General features: G+C 43.0%; 1 protein-coding gene across 2 annotated transcripts in view; it reads right to left on the bottom strand.

Moving 5' to 3' along the window:
* Positions 1-11,287: 11,287 nt before the first annotated feature.
* The window catches only part of RAB3GAP1 (RAB3 GTPase activating protein catalytic subunit 1), a 111,071-nt gene continuing 105,663 nt past the window's right edge, over positions 11,288-16,695 (bottom strand). The window contains exons 23-25 of one of the 2 annotated variants that reach the window (XM_061439326.1): positions 15,487-15,589; positions 13,004-13,024; positions 11,288-12,183 (exon numbers count right to left, since the gene is read on the bottom strand). In XM_061439326.1, coding sequence (XP_061295310.1) covers positions 11,947-12,183; positions 13,004-13,024; positions 15,487-15,589 — 361 coding nt within the window. In that variant the 3' untranslated portion in view covers positions 11,288-11,946. The remainder of the gene's footprint in view (positions 12,184-13,003; positions 13,025-15,486; positions 15,590-16,695) is intronic. The other variant, XM_061439335.1, reaches the window with a different exon arrangement.

Raw genomic sequence — 16,695 nt, forward strand, 5'->3', positions numbered from 1 at the left:
TTGGATAAAGGATGTTCTAGACTTCTCTGTACTATCCTTCCAACTCTCTAAGTTTCCAAACAAAAAGTTAAATAAAAACCTTCAGGAATAACTAAAGTCATAAACACAAGCACACTGGAATTACGGCCACACCGTCTTTTTTTTTTTTTTTCACACCGTTTTCTAAAGGACTTTTTCCTTTTCATGACCCTCCTAAGGGAGCAGTGACCATGTCACATCCATGAACACTTCTCACCACAGCTGAAGGGACAACCCAAGGCTGGAGAGTGACCCACAAATTATGCCCAAATGGGGCTGGGATGAAAAGGTAAACTGGACTGATTGGGTGTTTCTCTATAGAACTGGCAAAGTGAATGATCAAGCTAGTTATCAACAGAAACTGGTACTGAAAGGTGGTGATGTAAAGGGCAAAAAAGTTGCCATGCATTGATTCCCAGAGGGATCAAGGTGGGCAAGAAGAGGAGGCCAGCTGGGACTGGGACAGAAAGACCGTTGCTCAGAGCCAAGTTGCCTTCATAGTCAAACACTAGGAGGAGAAGCTGCGAATTCCCACTGCCGAGTTTCTCTAGAGCTGACCCAAATCCCAAAACCCAGGTTCTGGACTCCATGGTCAGGCCTGTGGTGGCTCAATTTCATTCCATGGTCCTCACTGCTCTCTGGGGATCCTTTATTTCTTACCAGCAAAATAACCCAACTGCATCCCACTAACCAATGCTTTTCCCCATGAAATTGAAAAATATATGATCCTTAATGATTTTGTAAATATAAGCCTGAAGTCATTTATACAGTTCGGCCATTAATGCTGTATTATATTGTTTTAACCATATCACTAACCAACTAAAGATTTGAAAACCACTCTGTAAAGCCAGCTCGTCTTAAGTCAGCTTGGGCTGCTTTAACAAAATAACATAAACTGGATGGCCAATCAGCAAAAGAAATCGATCTTTCATGGTTCTGGAGGCTGGAAATCTGAGATCATGGTGCCAGCATGGCCAAGCTCTTATGAAGACCCTCTTTTGGGATGCCACCTGCTGACTTCCTGCTGTGTCCTCATGTGGCAGGAACAGTGAGCTTTCTGGAGTGTCTTCGTAAGAACATTAACCCCATTCATTAAGGTTCCACTTCATGACCTAATCACCTTCCAAAGGCCCCACCTCCTAATGCCATCACACTGTGGATTAGGATTTCAACACAGGAATTCTAAGGGAACACAAACATCCAGTCACCCTTTTATTTAAATCTCTCAGGTTTCCCTGGTGGTCCAGTGTCTAAGAAACTGCCCTGCAATGCAAGGGTTCAATCCCCGGTTTGGGAAGATCCAAAATGCCAAGAAGTGGCCAGTCCCGTGTGCCCAACTACTGAGCTTCACGCTGTAGAGCCTCCGAGCCCCAACTATTGACACCCATGAGCTCTAGAGCCCATGCTCAGCAACAAGAGAAGCCACTGCAATGAGAAGCCTACACACCATGAGAGTAGCCCCCACTAGCTATAACTAGAGAAAGCCTACATGCAGCAATGAAGACCCAGCACAGCCGAAAGTAAATAAAAATCTTAAAAAAAAATCTCTTCTCTAGCTTGCTTTCTTTCTAGGGCCAGTTTTTTCATATGAAACCTATATGAACACTGAGGGATAGGCTGATGCTGGGTGGTCAACTAGAGTCACCCACTAACCTTCTTGCTTCTAGGCATGACTCAAACCCATGTATCAGCCAAGTGACCACATGCCACAGCCAGCATATGCTGCACCTGAGACATGTGCGTGGCTGAACCTCTGGCCTTCCTGTGCATCTGGCCAGGCCTGTCAGCTCTCACAGTCTAGCCACGCTGCACCCTGCCCAGCTCCTCCCATCACTAAACCTGAGCGGCACGTGACGGTCACAGGTAGACCTAGAATCCTCCTCTTGCACAGAGGTAGGGCAGGGCTAGGAGAACACCTGCACCCATGGGCCCAGGCGCACTTCCTCAGGGTGGGAGTACCTGAGTATCCTGACTCTCCCACAGGACTCACTGGGTGAACGCTTCCCATGACAACCCCGGGAGGTCCGTCTCAGACTCCTCCCAGCTGCAGCCCTGTGCCTAGAGGGCAGTCGGCTTTTCCCATAGGAGGCTGTGCACCAGCTTTGAGGGTGGTTTTCAACCAGGACACTGTTACGGAACCTCATAAACACAGCAAGGAAACATGTCCGGCTCTCCAATCAGATGGCAAGACCTGAAACTCTCAGGCTCTTTGGACAGGTTTAATTTTTAGACTCTGCAGTTCAGCCGAGCCCATCCTGTTGGGACTGTGCTCGCCCGGCTCACACCCATTTCATGGAAGCTGCCTTCTGACACCAGAGCCAGTTAAGCTACATATGCCTTCCCAGGGCTGCCAGGAAGGAGCCTTTTAAACTTATTCAGAGCACTTTGGCTTCCCTGGTTTGACATCCCACTAAGGGGATCCACCCTGTCACTTGAATGCTGAAGAAGAGGGGTTCACTGCTTGTACTCGTTTTGTACCCCCCCAACCTTAACAATGAAGAACATCAATTAAGGGTATTCCTAGGCTCCAGAACCAGCTGAACACGTTAAGCCGGTGCAGAGAGGAGCCCCTGCCTCTTGGCCAGGGAAGCATTAGGCAGGCTGGAGGTCCAGCCAGCTTCTGAGGTGCAGGGGTCAGCACTAGCCAAAGAGAAGACGGCCAGGCCTCTCCCCACACTGCCCTCCCACCATGACGTTATCCCTCCAGTCCAGAATAGTTGAGAACGTTTGGGAAATTCACTCTCTAAAAATACTTCCTTTTTTCGTGTAGGCAAGATAACACAGGAGTGACAGTGGGTTACTAAGAATGCTGTTCCCTCCTTATGTAACACAGACAAAAATAAAGAGTGTTCTGGGCCAAAAATAGGACTGAAAAAGAGGAATGGGAATAAATAGCACTGACAAGTCATTATTTACTCAAACTGTCAAATGGCTGAAGAAGTTAAGAAAAGTTCTGATCCATGTCTCCATCGCTGATTAGACAGGTCTGACTGGCCCCCAGCAGCAGCCCAGGTCACCTTCCTGACAAGTGTTTGACACAAGAGAGTCCATGTGCAGTGAAGGCCACTCGCTCAGGCAAAGGAAAAGTCGCACGCTCCCACCCATCACCAGCCAGCGATGGGACAGGGGCTCCTGGACGCTGTGAGCACAGGGCATCCCTCAGGAGACAGCAGCCCATCCTGTGTCACCTGACAGGGTGCTGATCGCACTGGGGCGCACAGTGCCGTGCCCTTGCTGGGGGCTGCTGTGCGGGCAGGTGTCTGTGCCAGGCTGGATACAAGGCACAAACCCCTCTCCCAACCAAGCAACTGGGCCCTTGGATCAGAGCAAGACATCCAGACCCACCCTGGCTCTCACTGCCTCCTTCCCGGGCTTCTCCAAGTCCTGCTGGTGTTGCCTGCTCAATCTCTCACTGCCTCACCACCATGGTCAAGGCCACCACCACGTCACACAGGGGTCACTGTGGTGATCACCAGTTTCTGATGGGTCTGAGTCTAGGCTTGCACCTCTGTCACTCCACTGAAAAATTTCCAGAGCTTCTCTGCTCTCACTCAATCAGCTCCAAACTCCCCAGTGGGGCCTGTGAGGATCATGAACCAGCCGCCGCTTCCCTCTCCACTCTGGCCACACAGGCACCAGGGGTGGGGGCCTCCGCAGATGAGCCCGAGGCCTGGAATGGGGCACGACTCTCCCCAACTTGCGCACCCCAGCCATCTGCCTCGACAGTGTCTACTTGGCCTTTACACTTAAGTAACTTGTTCCATGGAGCCTGTGAGCCAAGGAAGGGGAAGGGAATCAAAAGAAAACCACCCACTTGACGAGCGGGTAGAGATTTCAGGGTCCCTCTTCTTGTTTTGTCATCTCTATGAACACTGGATGTGTCTCCACTTGTAGCCAACAGCTAAGCAGTCACTAGCATCCACAGCTAGGCCACTTAGTACCTAAGTACCCAGCCATGCTGGGTGCTTTTCAGACATCATCTTGTTGAATATTTGTAACAATCTGTTGGGTACTTTGTCTCCACTTAAGTGGAGGGGGAGGTTCAGCAGCAGCTCAGTGTCTGTGGCTGATGAGAAGGCAGAGGTTTGGAACCCAACATTCTGGAGCCAGGCCCCTGCCTTTGTCATCAGGTCCCAGGGCTCACCAGTAACTAGAGCAGCCCTCGTCCATCTGGATGGCTTTTGGGCAATGCTTTCATGGGTGAAATTGTGACCTCAGCCCCCTTTGAAAAAAAGATATGCTGATGTCCTAACTCTAGGATCTCTGTGACCTGGTGCAGAAATAAGGTCACTGCAGAGGTAGCTAGTTCAGATGAGGTTGTACTGGAGTGGGGTGGCTGGTGTCATAAAAAGAGAGACAGACACACGGGGGTAGGAGGCATATTCTGCCTTGTGACCACAAAGGCAGAGACTAAAGTGCTGCAGCTGGGAGCTAAGGATCACCAAGTATGCCAGCAACCACCAGAAGCCAGAAAAAGGCAAGGAGCCTCCTCCCCAACAGGCTTCAGAGAGCATGGTCCTGCCAACATTCTAATTTCCGACTTGGGAGCCTCCAGAACCATGAGACAATAAATTGCTGCCATTTAATATCATCCGGTTTGCGATACTCTGTTACTGCAACCTTAGGAAATGAATACAGTGGTGAATTCTTTTTCTCTTCTGGGAAATAGTTTTTATCACAAGCCTGCTATGTACTGCAGACACTAAACTTAACAGCTTTGAACCCAACTAACAGCATCTCCAGCACGAACCAGCCCAGCCTGCAAACATCTCCCTCACAAGTAATTCGCTTTACCTGTTCTGGAACAAAGATGAAAACAAATCTGCAAAACTTAAGAAGAAAACAAACATTCTATCATGGTTCTTCATGGAATAAAAATTTCAGCTTTTTTTTCAGCCTGTTAGGGAAGACATGTACTTTTCTTAGAGAGGCTCACTCAGCTGGAAAGTGGGGGGAAGGGCATGTGCCTCTGAGTCGGAATCAGGATCTCCTCCAGGAACTAGTGAGGTTGGCCTTGGGGAGGGGCCAAGAGGAGCATGACCCCAGAGAACGAGTCAGGGACTGTGCCAAGTCCTGTCCTCTCTGGGTGGGGACCAAGGAGGGGTCTTCTGTCCAGCTGCTTACCTGAGCAGATAAGCTCAGCCTGGGAATGGTCCCTGCTGTAGGTCAGCCTTCACTTGGGGAATTTATCAATGACCACGGGTCAGACATCACAAGCTCCCAGGGGAAACACTGCTGGCAAAGAAGTTATGTATGTGAATACGAACTAGCTTTATTTTGCATTTCTTGAGTTAGGCGAGCCCACTTTTGTAGGCTGATGCCAAGCCCACTTCTCAGGGCTGGAGCAATGTCAGCAGCAGGCCTCTGGCTTTCAGGAGCTAATATTCTGCAATGTTCTGGTTTCATGGTGCCCGGTGACAAAGAAATTGAGTTGAGAAGATTCAAACACAACAGTTTTGCCACCAAGAGGCATCCACTCATTCATTCATTGCTTGCCGAATGCCCAGTCCTATCCATTACTCTGCATGCAGGCAAACAGAGTGGGTCACAGCTGGCTTGTAACAGACTCAACTAGCTTCATACTCTTGCCCGAGTCCTCATCCTATCCTCCTGCCCCCTGCTCTCCAGTTCCTGGCAAGGAATAGTGCACAGCAACCAAAAGCCCATCTAGCTTAGGGCAGAAGTGTTAAGTATGCCCACAGTTGGAGGGGACGTAATCATGGCTTCCGGCAGTCACCTCTGTTCTTTCCCAGAACTGCATTCCCTCTCTGATGCCTTTGTTACTTTGCAACCACAGGTACCTGCCAGTGCTTTGTCTGCGTCTTACTCAATGTCTCAATGGCATTTGACACAGTTCATCAACTACTCCCTTCAAAGATTTTTTTTCTTGACTTCTAGGAAATCACACTTCCAGTTTTCCTTCTACCTCAGTGGATCCTCCTGCTCAGTATCCTCTAGCTGTGCTCCTCCTCTTTCTGACCTCTGGCTCAGCCCCTACGGCATCTCCTTCTGAAGGGTCTCAGTACTGTTCTACAGCTGCCCATACTTCCCAACTTATAGCACAAGCCTTAACCTTCTCCTTAAACTCCAATCTAATCACTTTTGACTGTTGTTCTGTTGTTCAGTCGCTAAGTTATGTCTGACTCTTTGTGACCCCATGGACTGCAGCAGGCGAGCTTTCCTGTCCTTCACTATCCTCTGAAGTTTGCTCAAACTCATGTCCATTGAGTCGGCGATGCCATTCAACAATCTCATCCTCTGTCACTCCTCCTCCTGCCCTCAATCTCTCTCAGAATCAAGGTCTTTGCTAATGAGTCGGCTCCTCACACCAGGTGGCCAAAGTATTGAAGTTTCAGTTTCAGCATCAGTCCTTGCAATGAATATTCAGGGTTGATTTCCTTTAGGATGGACTAGTTTGATCTCCTTGCTGTCCAAGGGACTCTCAAGAGTCTTCTACAGCACCACAGTTCGAAAGTGTCAATTCTTCATCGCTCAGCCTTCTTTGTGGTCCAACTTTCACAACTGAAAAAACCATAGCTCTGACTATACAAACCTTTGTCAACAAAGTGATATCTCTGCATTTTCATACTCTATCTAGGCTTGTCATAGCTTTTCTTCCAAGGAGCAAGCATCTTTTCATTTCGTGGTTGCAGTCACTATCCGTGATTTTGGAGCCCAAGTAAATAAAACCTGCCACTGTTTCCATTGTTTCCCCATCTATTTGCCATGAAGTGATGGGACCAATTATATCTGTTGCTTATGTAACCTATGGCCCCCAAATTGAGAAGCTTAAAACAACAAACATCCTCTCACAGTGTTTGAGGGTTGGCAATCCAGGAGCTGCTTAGCTGGGTAATTCTGGTTCAAGGTCCCTCAGGAGGCTGCAGTCTTCTGAAGCTGAGGAGAACCTGCTTCCAAGCATATATGGCCACTTGCAGAGCCCTCATTCTTCAGAAATGGGCCTCCCCCTAGGGTTGTTCGTGACATGGCAGTAGACTTCCACGAGTAATCCAAGAGAGAAAGGCACTCAGATTAATGTCTTTCATAACCTAATCTTGGAAATCTTTTTTTTTTTTGGCACTCAGGATTTCAGTTCCTCACCCAGGAATTGAATCCACACCCTCTGCAGTAGAAATGCATGTCTTAACCACTGGGCCACCAGGGAAGTCATCTTGGAAGTCACATACCAACTTTCTCCATGTTCTGTTGTTCGCAAAGACCAGTCTTGGTACAATTTTTTGGGGGTGGGAACTACAGAAGGGTTTGAATCTGGACAGAAGAAGTGGAGAATACCTGGGACCATCTTAGATGCTGGCTACCACAGGTAACTAATTGGTATCTCAAAATTAACATATCCTAACTCAAAATCTTTTTTTATAGTTTTTTTTTTTTTTTTTTAAACTCCTTTGGCGAGTCCATTCGGCTTGCCAGGATCTTAGTTCCTCAACCAAGGATTGAATCTGTGCCCCCAGCAGTGGAAGTGCAGAGTCCTGACCACTGCATTGCCAGGGAATTTCCCTAACTCAAAATCTTTACTCACATCAGCCCCTAAAACTTGCCCATCTCACAGTCGTACCCATCTCAGTAAATGACAGCCTCATTCACTCACTCACTCACTCAGGTCCCAAACTTCCAAGTCATCTATGATCCTTTCTCATACCCTCAGTAATTCCATCAGCAAATCCTGTGCATTCCACCTTCAAAACACATATCAAATCTGATCACTTTTTACGCCCTCCCCTGCTGCCACTCTGCTCCAAGCCATCAACACTCCCAGTGTCGCTGCTTCTACCTCCGCCTCCGCAGTGTATTCTCCACAGAGCAGCCAGAGTGAAGCTTCCAAATGCTCTAGCATGGCACCATGCCTCCCTCCCCCATTCAGAATTCTCCACTGACTTTCCCTCTCAGTTAAGAAAATGAATCACCTCCTAACGTTTAGTGTAGATCTGGTCCTTGCACGTTTGTCCAACTGTCTTTCCTTTACTCTCCCTTCCTTCACTTACTATAATCTCTACAACCACTCTGGCCTTTTCTCAGAGCCTCTGACATACCACGTTCCTCACACCCCCTTCTTTTCTATCCCCTGTCCGAGATCATCTCCCAGACATCCACAAGGCCAGTTCCCTCACTTCATTCAGGTCTCTGCTGTCACTGCCTCACAGCCTTCCCTTATCACCTGTCTAGAAAGTATTCTCCCCTCACTCAGATAATCTGACTATACTCATCCCTCACTGTAAATATGAAGGCCTTGTACCTGTCTTGTTCACTGCTATATCCCTTGCCCAGAACGGTACCTGGCACACAGTTGGCATTCAGTAAACATGTGCTGTCACTTGGACTGCAAGATCAAACCAGTCAATCCTAAAGGAAATCAACCCTGAATATTCACTGGAAGGATGCTGCTGAAGTGCCAATACTTTGGCCACCTGATGCAAAAAGCTGACTCATTAGCAAAGACCCTGATGCTGGGAAAGACTGAAGGCAGGAGAAGAGGGCAGCAGAGGATGAGATGGTTAGATGGCATCACTGACTTAATGGACAAGAGTTTGAGAAAACTCTGGGAGATAGTGAATGACAGAGGACACTGGCATGCTGCAGTCCATGAGGTCACAGTCAGACACGACTTTATGACTGAACAACAACAAGAAAATAAGATGTGCTAAACTAATGAATGGAATATAAAAATAAATTTTAAGAGGGTTTTAAAAATCCCATCCTGAAGAAAAATCTGGATTATTAAGGTGGTGCCTTTTTATACAGTTCATGGGGTTCTCACACCAAGTACACTGGAGTGGCTTGCTATTTCCCTCTTCCAGTAGATCACATCACATGCTTGGTGTGCTGCCCTCTATGGGGTCCCAAAGAGTCAGACACAACTTGGCAACTAAACAATAATAACAAAGGAACATATAGGTGGCAAGACCCATGAGAGGATATTTCCTGTTGGTTCCATGAGCAGTTACAATGGAAACACCGTTACAAAGCACAAAGGGGGGGGGGGGGGGGAGAAACACTGATGATATAATTGCTACTTCCCAATTTAGTAGCAGACCTAGGACCTGTAAATACTTTGTTAGCCTCTCCAATCCATTTAGTGTGGTCTAAAACTCACATTTCCTCTCTTCAAACTCCAGCAACTCAACAATGCCCTGGAGACAATGGCCTGAACTTCTTACTGTGTTTTACCCAGAATTCCATCTAGCCTCAGTGACCTTACCATCTTCATATCTTGCCTCTTTCTACTCTGGGTATCACACCCAGCCAAAGTGAAATGCTGGCTATTCTCCAAAGATACATTTTCTGCTTCTGAGTTTTCTGCCCATTCTGTTTTCTCTACCTGTAACACTCTTCCTATGCCCTCCCGTATCAGCTAATTTTTGCTGCATAACAAACCCTGTATGCTTGCTAACACTCTGATGACCAAAGACAGACATGGCTAAGTCCAGAACAAAGAGCTGGAAAAATAAACTCCACTTCCTGGGAGCAGCGACACAATTATTATATTAGGGGCAAACATACAAGGATGGTAAAAATATTGTAGTTCTTTGCAATTTATCATACTTTCCCATCTTAGCTCCTACTCACCATCTTTTTTATTTTTGGCCACTTGTGGGAACTTAGTTTCTGATTAGGGATCAAACCCAGGCCCCCAGAGTGAAGTGTGGGGTCCTAAACCACCAGACCACCAGGGAATTTCCCAGCTCCTATTCATCTTCTGCTCTCAATCTAGAAATCATCTCTAGGAAGAGTTTCCTGATCCCTACAGCCTGAATGAAAACTGTCTCCCATAACCCCTTATATTCACTATTACTGAATGTATTAGTCTCCAATAACAACAAATCAATGAATTACTATGACAAACCCTGGACCTCATTTCATACCACTGAGTTGACTGTACTCTCCATTTTTGGCAATGTAACCACAGCCTTCCCTGCCTGACAGGAAGGTCACTGATAGGGAGGGAGTATGTTTGGTTTCTGTTTTATCTTCATTGCCTAGTACAGTACCTGATATGAAGTAGGTACTTTAAAATATTTTAAAATAAACAAACATATAAATACAGTAAAAGTAAAATGGAATAACTGCCATTAAAAAAGGCACAATGTGTTCTTGAGATCTTTGCCAAGACTCAGAAGGCTGCAATTATTTAGGAAAATCTGAGACCAGCATAAAACTAAGAACAAAATGGCCAATGGAGGGGTAAAAAGAAGAGAAAATTAGCCAGAGAACAATACCTTCCCTTTTATTAGATTCACAAAGCCTTTCTGAAGTCCAACCACTTTGAAAAATGTTTTCTTTGTTGTTAACTTTCTCATTATAAAGCAGACAAACTCTGTCCTTGAAAGACAAGCTTTCCGTTAATACTTGGGACTGCGCTCAGTCCTCGGGCCTGTAGTATGTGGTTCACCCAGCAGCAAAGACCAGTATCTCAGAGTAAAGTGCTGTGAAGGCCAGAGGTAATCAATCAGGGCCTCCCACACTTCATACATACATACATATATGCTTATATATACATATATGTACACACATTTACATTTGTTTTTACAAAATAATGTAACAGGGCTTACAGAGTTGTATTAATTCTTTTAAGTTACATAGCCAAGATCTATGCTTCAGTATAATCATTTTTAACTTTAAGGTGGGAATTTTAGGCCTAAAAATAGATTTAAGATTACTGAACAGAGGCCATTTTAGCAACACAGACTTGATAAATCTTGATCATGTAACTAGAAATATGTTGCTGTTATCCTTACGCTGGGTGTCACACATCCCCCATCAATTATCTTCATTTTAAGTAAAATACAAAAGCAAAATAATTCACTGAAGTTATCTTCTATTAATTATATTAGCACATATGCCAAATTATACTAACTGCATGATAATCTCTATATACAGAGGCTATATTTTTAGCATGTGCTCATCTCTACTTCATTAATACAGTATCCATCCAGTAACTACAAAAAAAGGAACGCATGCTGTACAGCAAGAAAGAGAACAACAACCCTCGTGGTGGTATCTTACAGGGCTTGTTGTCGTTGTTCAGTCGCTAAGTTGTGTCCAACTCTTTTGCGACACCAAGGACTGCAGCCCACCAAGCAAGAATATTTGAGTAGGTTGCCATTTCCTTCTCCAGGGGACCTTCCTGACCCAGGGACTGAAACCGCATGTCCTGCCTTGGCAAGCGGATTCTTTACCACTGAGCCACCACAGAAGCCCACTGAAGGCAAAACAAGTCAGAGAAACAAACCTTACAAGAGATATATAAAACTAATTTGCAGTGACATTTAATATATACTTTTCTTTTTAATCAGAAGGAATACATTTAAGTCCCAGTTACATGGAAAAACATAGACTAGGTGAAATTTCAGGCTTTCTCCTAGAATATTCAAAATGCTCATCAAAACTTAATTAGTGCAATAAAGATTGCCACCAGGTGACTGAATAAACAGAATGTCATTTAGGATTCTAAAAACACAGATTCTGGGAGTAGAAGCTACTACCAAAATATCTGGAAATCTGGGTTAACAGATACTCCACTCCATTTTGCATACTTGATACTAATAAACATAAGTGGTTATAGAGACTATGAATGCAGGGCAACAGCCTATGGGATAGTCACAGAGAAGAAATGAATGCAATCCTGAGGGAGTGAGTACAGAGAACTGCTGCTGTCTCCTCCCTGTTCCCCATCCCCAACAAGGGCAATCTCTTTGGAGCAGAAATCTTTCAAGAGCTGAAGCCCATTCCTCTGCCCCCACCAAGATCCTACGGAACCCATCAGAAAGTCTCTCAGATGCTGGTATGACTCAATCACTGAACAGGACAGGTCCTCTTCACAGCCTCTCAGCTTCTGACTGACGCAGCTTCCTTCCCACAGAAGGGGTCAGCACTGTCTCCGAAGCCACAAGTGAAGGGACTCAAGAAGAGCTAGAAGAAGGAGGTATCTGATGAAAAGGCACCTGCAAGTCTGAAATCCTCTTTGGTGAGAACACTGTACATGCGCTGAGGCAGAGCCCGGGAGTAGGGAGCAGGGCGGGGAACGGCTGTGCGCAAAATGAGTTCCCGGCCCGCGGTGGGAGGGAAGTCTGCCGCCAAGTTTTGCCTCTTCTCTTCTGGGGGGCCCATCCTCTTCAGTTCCTCCTCCGCTGGAGTCATGGTTGCAGCCTTGAAGAGAATCACATGCTAAATTCAAGAGCGAGTTGAATGCTAAACTTAGATCATTCTGAAGGACAGATGAATAAGCATGATAAATACGAAAAAATGTTCTACATTACTCAGTAATGCTATTGATTATGTTATGATTGCTCAAAAATCACAACACAGAAAATGCAAGAAGCTTGAAACACTACGTGAGCAGCCAGAAATTACAAATAAATTGGTGACAGAGACAGAGGATAATGACAGCCAAGCAATCTGCTGTGGAAAGTGAGGGCCATATTCAGACATCTGATGAAGAGGGGAAATGGAGCTGTTCTGGTTTCTATACAAATCTTCTAGCAACAACCGAAGTCCAAGTCTGCTGTCCTCAGTCCAGTAAGGAACTGCTGCTCTCCAGAGTCTGGAAAGATGATATTTATCGATTCTTTCCATTCTTTTCACTTGTCAAATTAAAACTGGGAACACTGGTTTGTTTGCCAGATGATTAATGTGATGCAGAAGTGAGAGAGATCCATGAAATGTAGCAGTGGCCACAAAAGAGAAGTTCTCAACATTAAAGGCATCTATTTTTTCATTAAAATTGCATAAAACATATATTCAACAAGAGCTTTTATTTTAACTCTGATCACTATATTTCTTTCACGAAACCATTAATTTCAGGAAAAAAGTTGTTTTGGCAATGGAAATATGAAATGTAAGAAAGAAAGGTATGCCAAACCCAGACTGTTGAAGAGGAGGTTGGTTAGTCTTAATGACCTTATGAAGTTAGAGAAATGGGAAGGAACAAGAAACAAGAAACTACAAGGGACAAAGGCTATTTTGTTACCTCATCAGAAGACTCAGTCAGCTTGAGGAAGGGTGAGAAAAGAAACAGTGATGAAAGGGAAACAAGCAAGATGGTTTAAAAAGAGCTAGACAAGAGATTTCAAGATTATTTCAGAGACAGCATGCACTACGTTAAGGAACATGGTCCTATCAAAAAGAATATCAAGACAAAAAACACACCACATACAAAACACCTAGCCATCCAGCTGAGCAGACAAATCCCACCACTCATGCATCTGATGGCTCAACAGGCAACGTACAGAATGTCACTTAATGAGGAAATGTTAAGCAAAAACCTAGCTCTTTCACAAGATTAAAAATACTAAAACAAAGTACTCATGGCTTGAAAATAGATAACCCAATGAATTTAAGATTAGATGTCTGACTTAATTTAGCACAACCAAAGCAAAATCCAATCAGTGATTTGTTTGCAGAATTCTATTTAAATATGGATATAACAATGATAAATGTAATCATGATGAAAGTTTATTAAAATTTAATATTAAGGAAAAGTTTGAAATATGTAAAATTATGGTATAAAAAATTTTCAGTAAAATTTTCTAACTTTAAAAATGTTAAAATCTTGATTTAATAGAATTGATATAAAGTATTAGTTAATTATGAAAAATTACATGAGTAAACCTGAATTGTTTCCATTAATTACCCAATATTTAAGAGCTGAGTTTAAAAATAGACCAACCAGGTGCTTGTTATATGGATTACAGTCTGTTGAATCTGTAAAAAACATTCACTACAAGGTCTGAAAGCTTGAAATATTTGAAAATTACATAACGTGGGATAAATGTACAATTTCAGTATCCATTAAAGGAGATTAGCTATACAATGAGCCCAGTGAAAAGATGATATAGTCCTATATTTACCCATGAGAAAAATAATCACATTAGATGGAAAATAAGAACAAATAATATAATCCTATATTGTAAAATTTACATATATTTGAATATACTAGATGTTAAATGTTGACAGTGATCATCAGTGGGTAGTGAGATTAATGTGATTAATTTTTTTAGGGTCATTAATTTTTCTTTATAATTCTCTGTACTATCCAAATTTTTACAACAGTAAGAGTTTGCTTACAATCTTGGGGGAAAAGATTATCTCCATATTGGGGAAAATAATTTTGCTTAACTATTTAGAACAATGAGAGTGTTCTACTCTTAGCATTAAAAATCTAAATACTTTAGATTTTTAAATCTTAACAAACAAGTTTTAAACATTAAGAAAAGAATTTCTGCAGTATGAGGAAAATTCATATTGGTGTTAATAAGGAAATATATTTGTGAGGCTCTGGCTAGTAAACTGGCAAAGATATTACAGGATGTGAAAACAAACCTGATTCTTGTTTCATGCCAGAGTCAGAAACATAATAAATCGAAGTAAGTATCTATTGTTTTCTAGAACTTTATAAGGAAATACTTGGTTTTTAACTTGAAATCCTTAAATTTAGTTTGCCATCCCATAAATAATCTCAGGTTTCAGTTCTTGCTAAAAATTCAGATGAACATATCTGGTTATGATTTTGAATATAGTAACCAGATACATTCCAGACTGACTCAAAGGAGGTTATGAAGTTTCTTTTTCACGGATAAACCCATGAAAATCCTTTTCCCTATTTGACTGTGAAAAATTACACTTCCAAAACTGGGCCATCCTAAGTGTCATGACAGTACTGCAGAAGGGGCACCCTATATTTACTATGCTTCAAAATACTTTTATCAGAGTCTTTAAGAAGTCCTAATGTGAGACTCATGTGCAAAAAGCCAGCACCTCTTAACCAGTAAACAACCAGTAAACATTTGTACACAAAGAGTCAACATAGAGTATAACTAATACCAACCTCATAAAAAATTCAAATCTTAGTGGTTTAGAATGTCAGAAGGTACCATATAATTTTTAAACATTTCCTTTCATCAATAAAGGTAATGACAGAAAAGTTTTCAAATTGGGCTTTTTTTTCTATGCTGAAGACTGTTTCCACTGTCCTAAAAATCTGAATCTTGCTCTTCTTTCTGAGGAAAACTTTGAAGTTATATCTTTTCACTGTTATAAAAATAGTAAAGATTTGCAATTTCACAAGCCAAGTTGTGAATCCACTTGCAGTACATGGAGTTTAAAACCAGTAAAACTAAACTCTATTCTAATTTGACAGCAGTAAACATTTTTTCCACACCACTGCACTGGTCATTGCTACCCAAGTCTCTATCGGATTCTTTAACAAGGAATTTCAGACCATTCTAACTTCTGAAACTTAGGTACAAATTTCAGAAATAAACTTATCATTTTATTTAAATGTGTAAAAGAGCAGATGGATTTCAAAGACTAAGAAGTCACTGTTAGAGTCATTATTTCTTCAATGTTTGAACCCAGTGCCTTTAGCAGCTTCATGTGTGGGAATCAAAACAGTACCTTACTGAGCAGAGGCCTGGAGAGAGCATGACACAGTCAAGAAGGAATCTCACATACCCTCTGAGCATTCACAAACAGCTTGTGAATGATCCTGCCAGCGTGTCCTCGGCCTGCACCAACGACTAACACCTCGGGTTGCTCCAGAAGGCAACTCACAAACCTGGGAGAAAGAGGGAAGGAAAGGATGGGAAAGGAGCTGCTCAGTTCACACTGGGTCAGTCCTCCCTGACTCATTTTGGGGACAAACTCAAAATCATACTGGTGAGCCCTACATCAAGGCTGGAGTGAAAATTTAACAGGATAGATCAACATTTGGAATTAAAATCAGCTCAAATGACAAGCTTCATGCCTTTCAACTCTTTTTATAAATTTTTTCAAAAAGCCCATCTCTGTCAAAGTGTGAGATGAAACAGTCTATTTCTTTCAGACTAGAAGCTTAGACAATGTTATACTAAGGAAGATTTTTTTAATGTTTTTAACAACAAAAACCACATTTAATTTAGACAGCAAAGCAATGATCCTTGTTTTTCATTTTTGTTCTTTTAAGAGGTGTGTGTGTGTGTATGTGTGTGCATGCACTTAAAATATGTTTTGCTGGGCACAGTCTCAATTGTAAACTGTGCCATTATGTACTGGAAGCATTCATCTTCCAAGTATACCACAGACAACGTATGGTGGAACTAAGAGAGTCGAAGACACAGAGCCACCAAGCTCGCACCACCTGCTTGCTAACTCGAACTACTATTTTAGAAACTTCCTTTGATTAGAGTATATTCTCCTCATTTAAAAGGAAGGAATATTCAAGAGCAAAGAAGGCTGGGAGAAAATTTCACCCAACAAAAGACATAATATTCAAACAAGAACTTGTTAAAAGCTGTAGCAAATGCCTTGTCATATAATATTAATTATTTAACATCAATAATGTTATTTCTCTTGGAAAGGCTGATGAAAATTTTAGTTATAACAAATTCAACCCACTGAAGTAGCTAATCTGGAAACACTTTCTCATCTATTAAAACAACATCATCCTTTCAAGTATCTCGGGCAAAAATGGACAGAGGCTGTGTGCTGACAGCCCCCCTTTGAAATGGTCCAAATCTCAGAAGGAGGAAAAGACTGACTCCATCATTTGCCTCATCCTGGAAAGGCCATCTGGTCACTCTTTCAAAACATATTCACAAGGGACAGAGGATATGCACATTTGCTATCACAACTCTTGTTTAGAACTGGTAAGTAGAATGTTGAGCAGAAACAGTTTCAGAACAC

This window comes from Bos javanicus, chromosome 2 (genome assembly GCF_032452875.1).
Source record: "Bos javanicus breed banteng chromosome 2, ARS-OSU_banteng_1.0, whole genome shotgun sequence".
Lineage (NCBI taxonomy): Eukaryota > Metazoa > Chordata > Mammalia > Artiodactyla > Bovidae > Bos > Bos javanicus.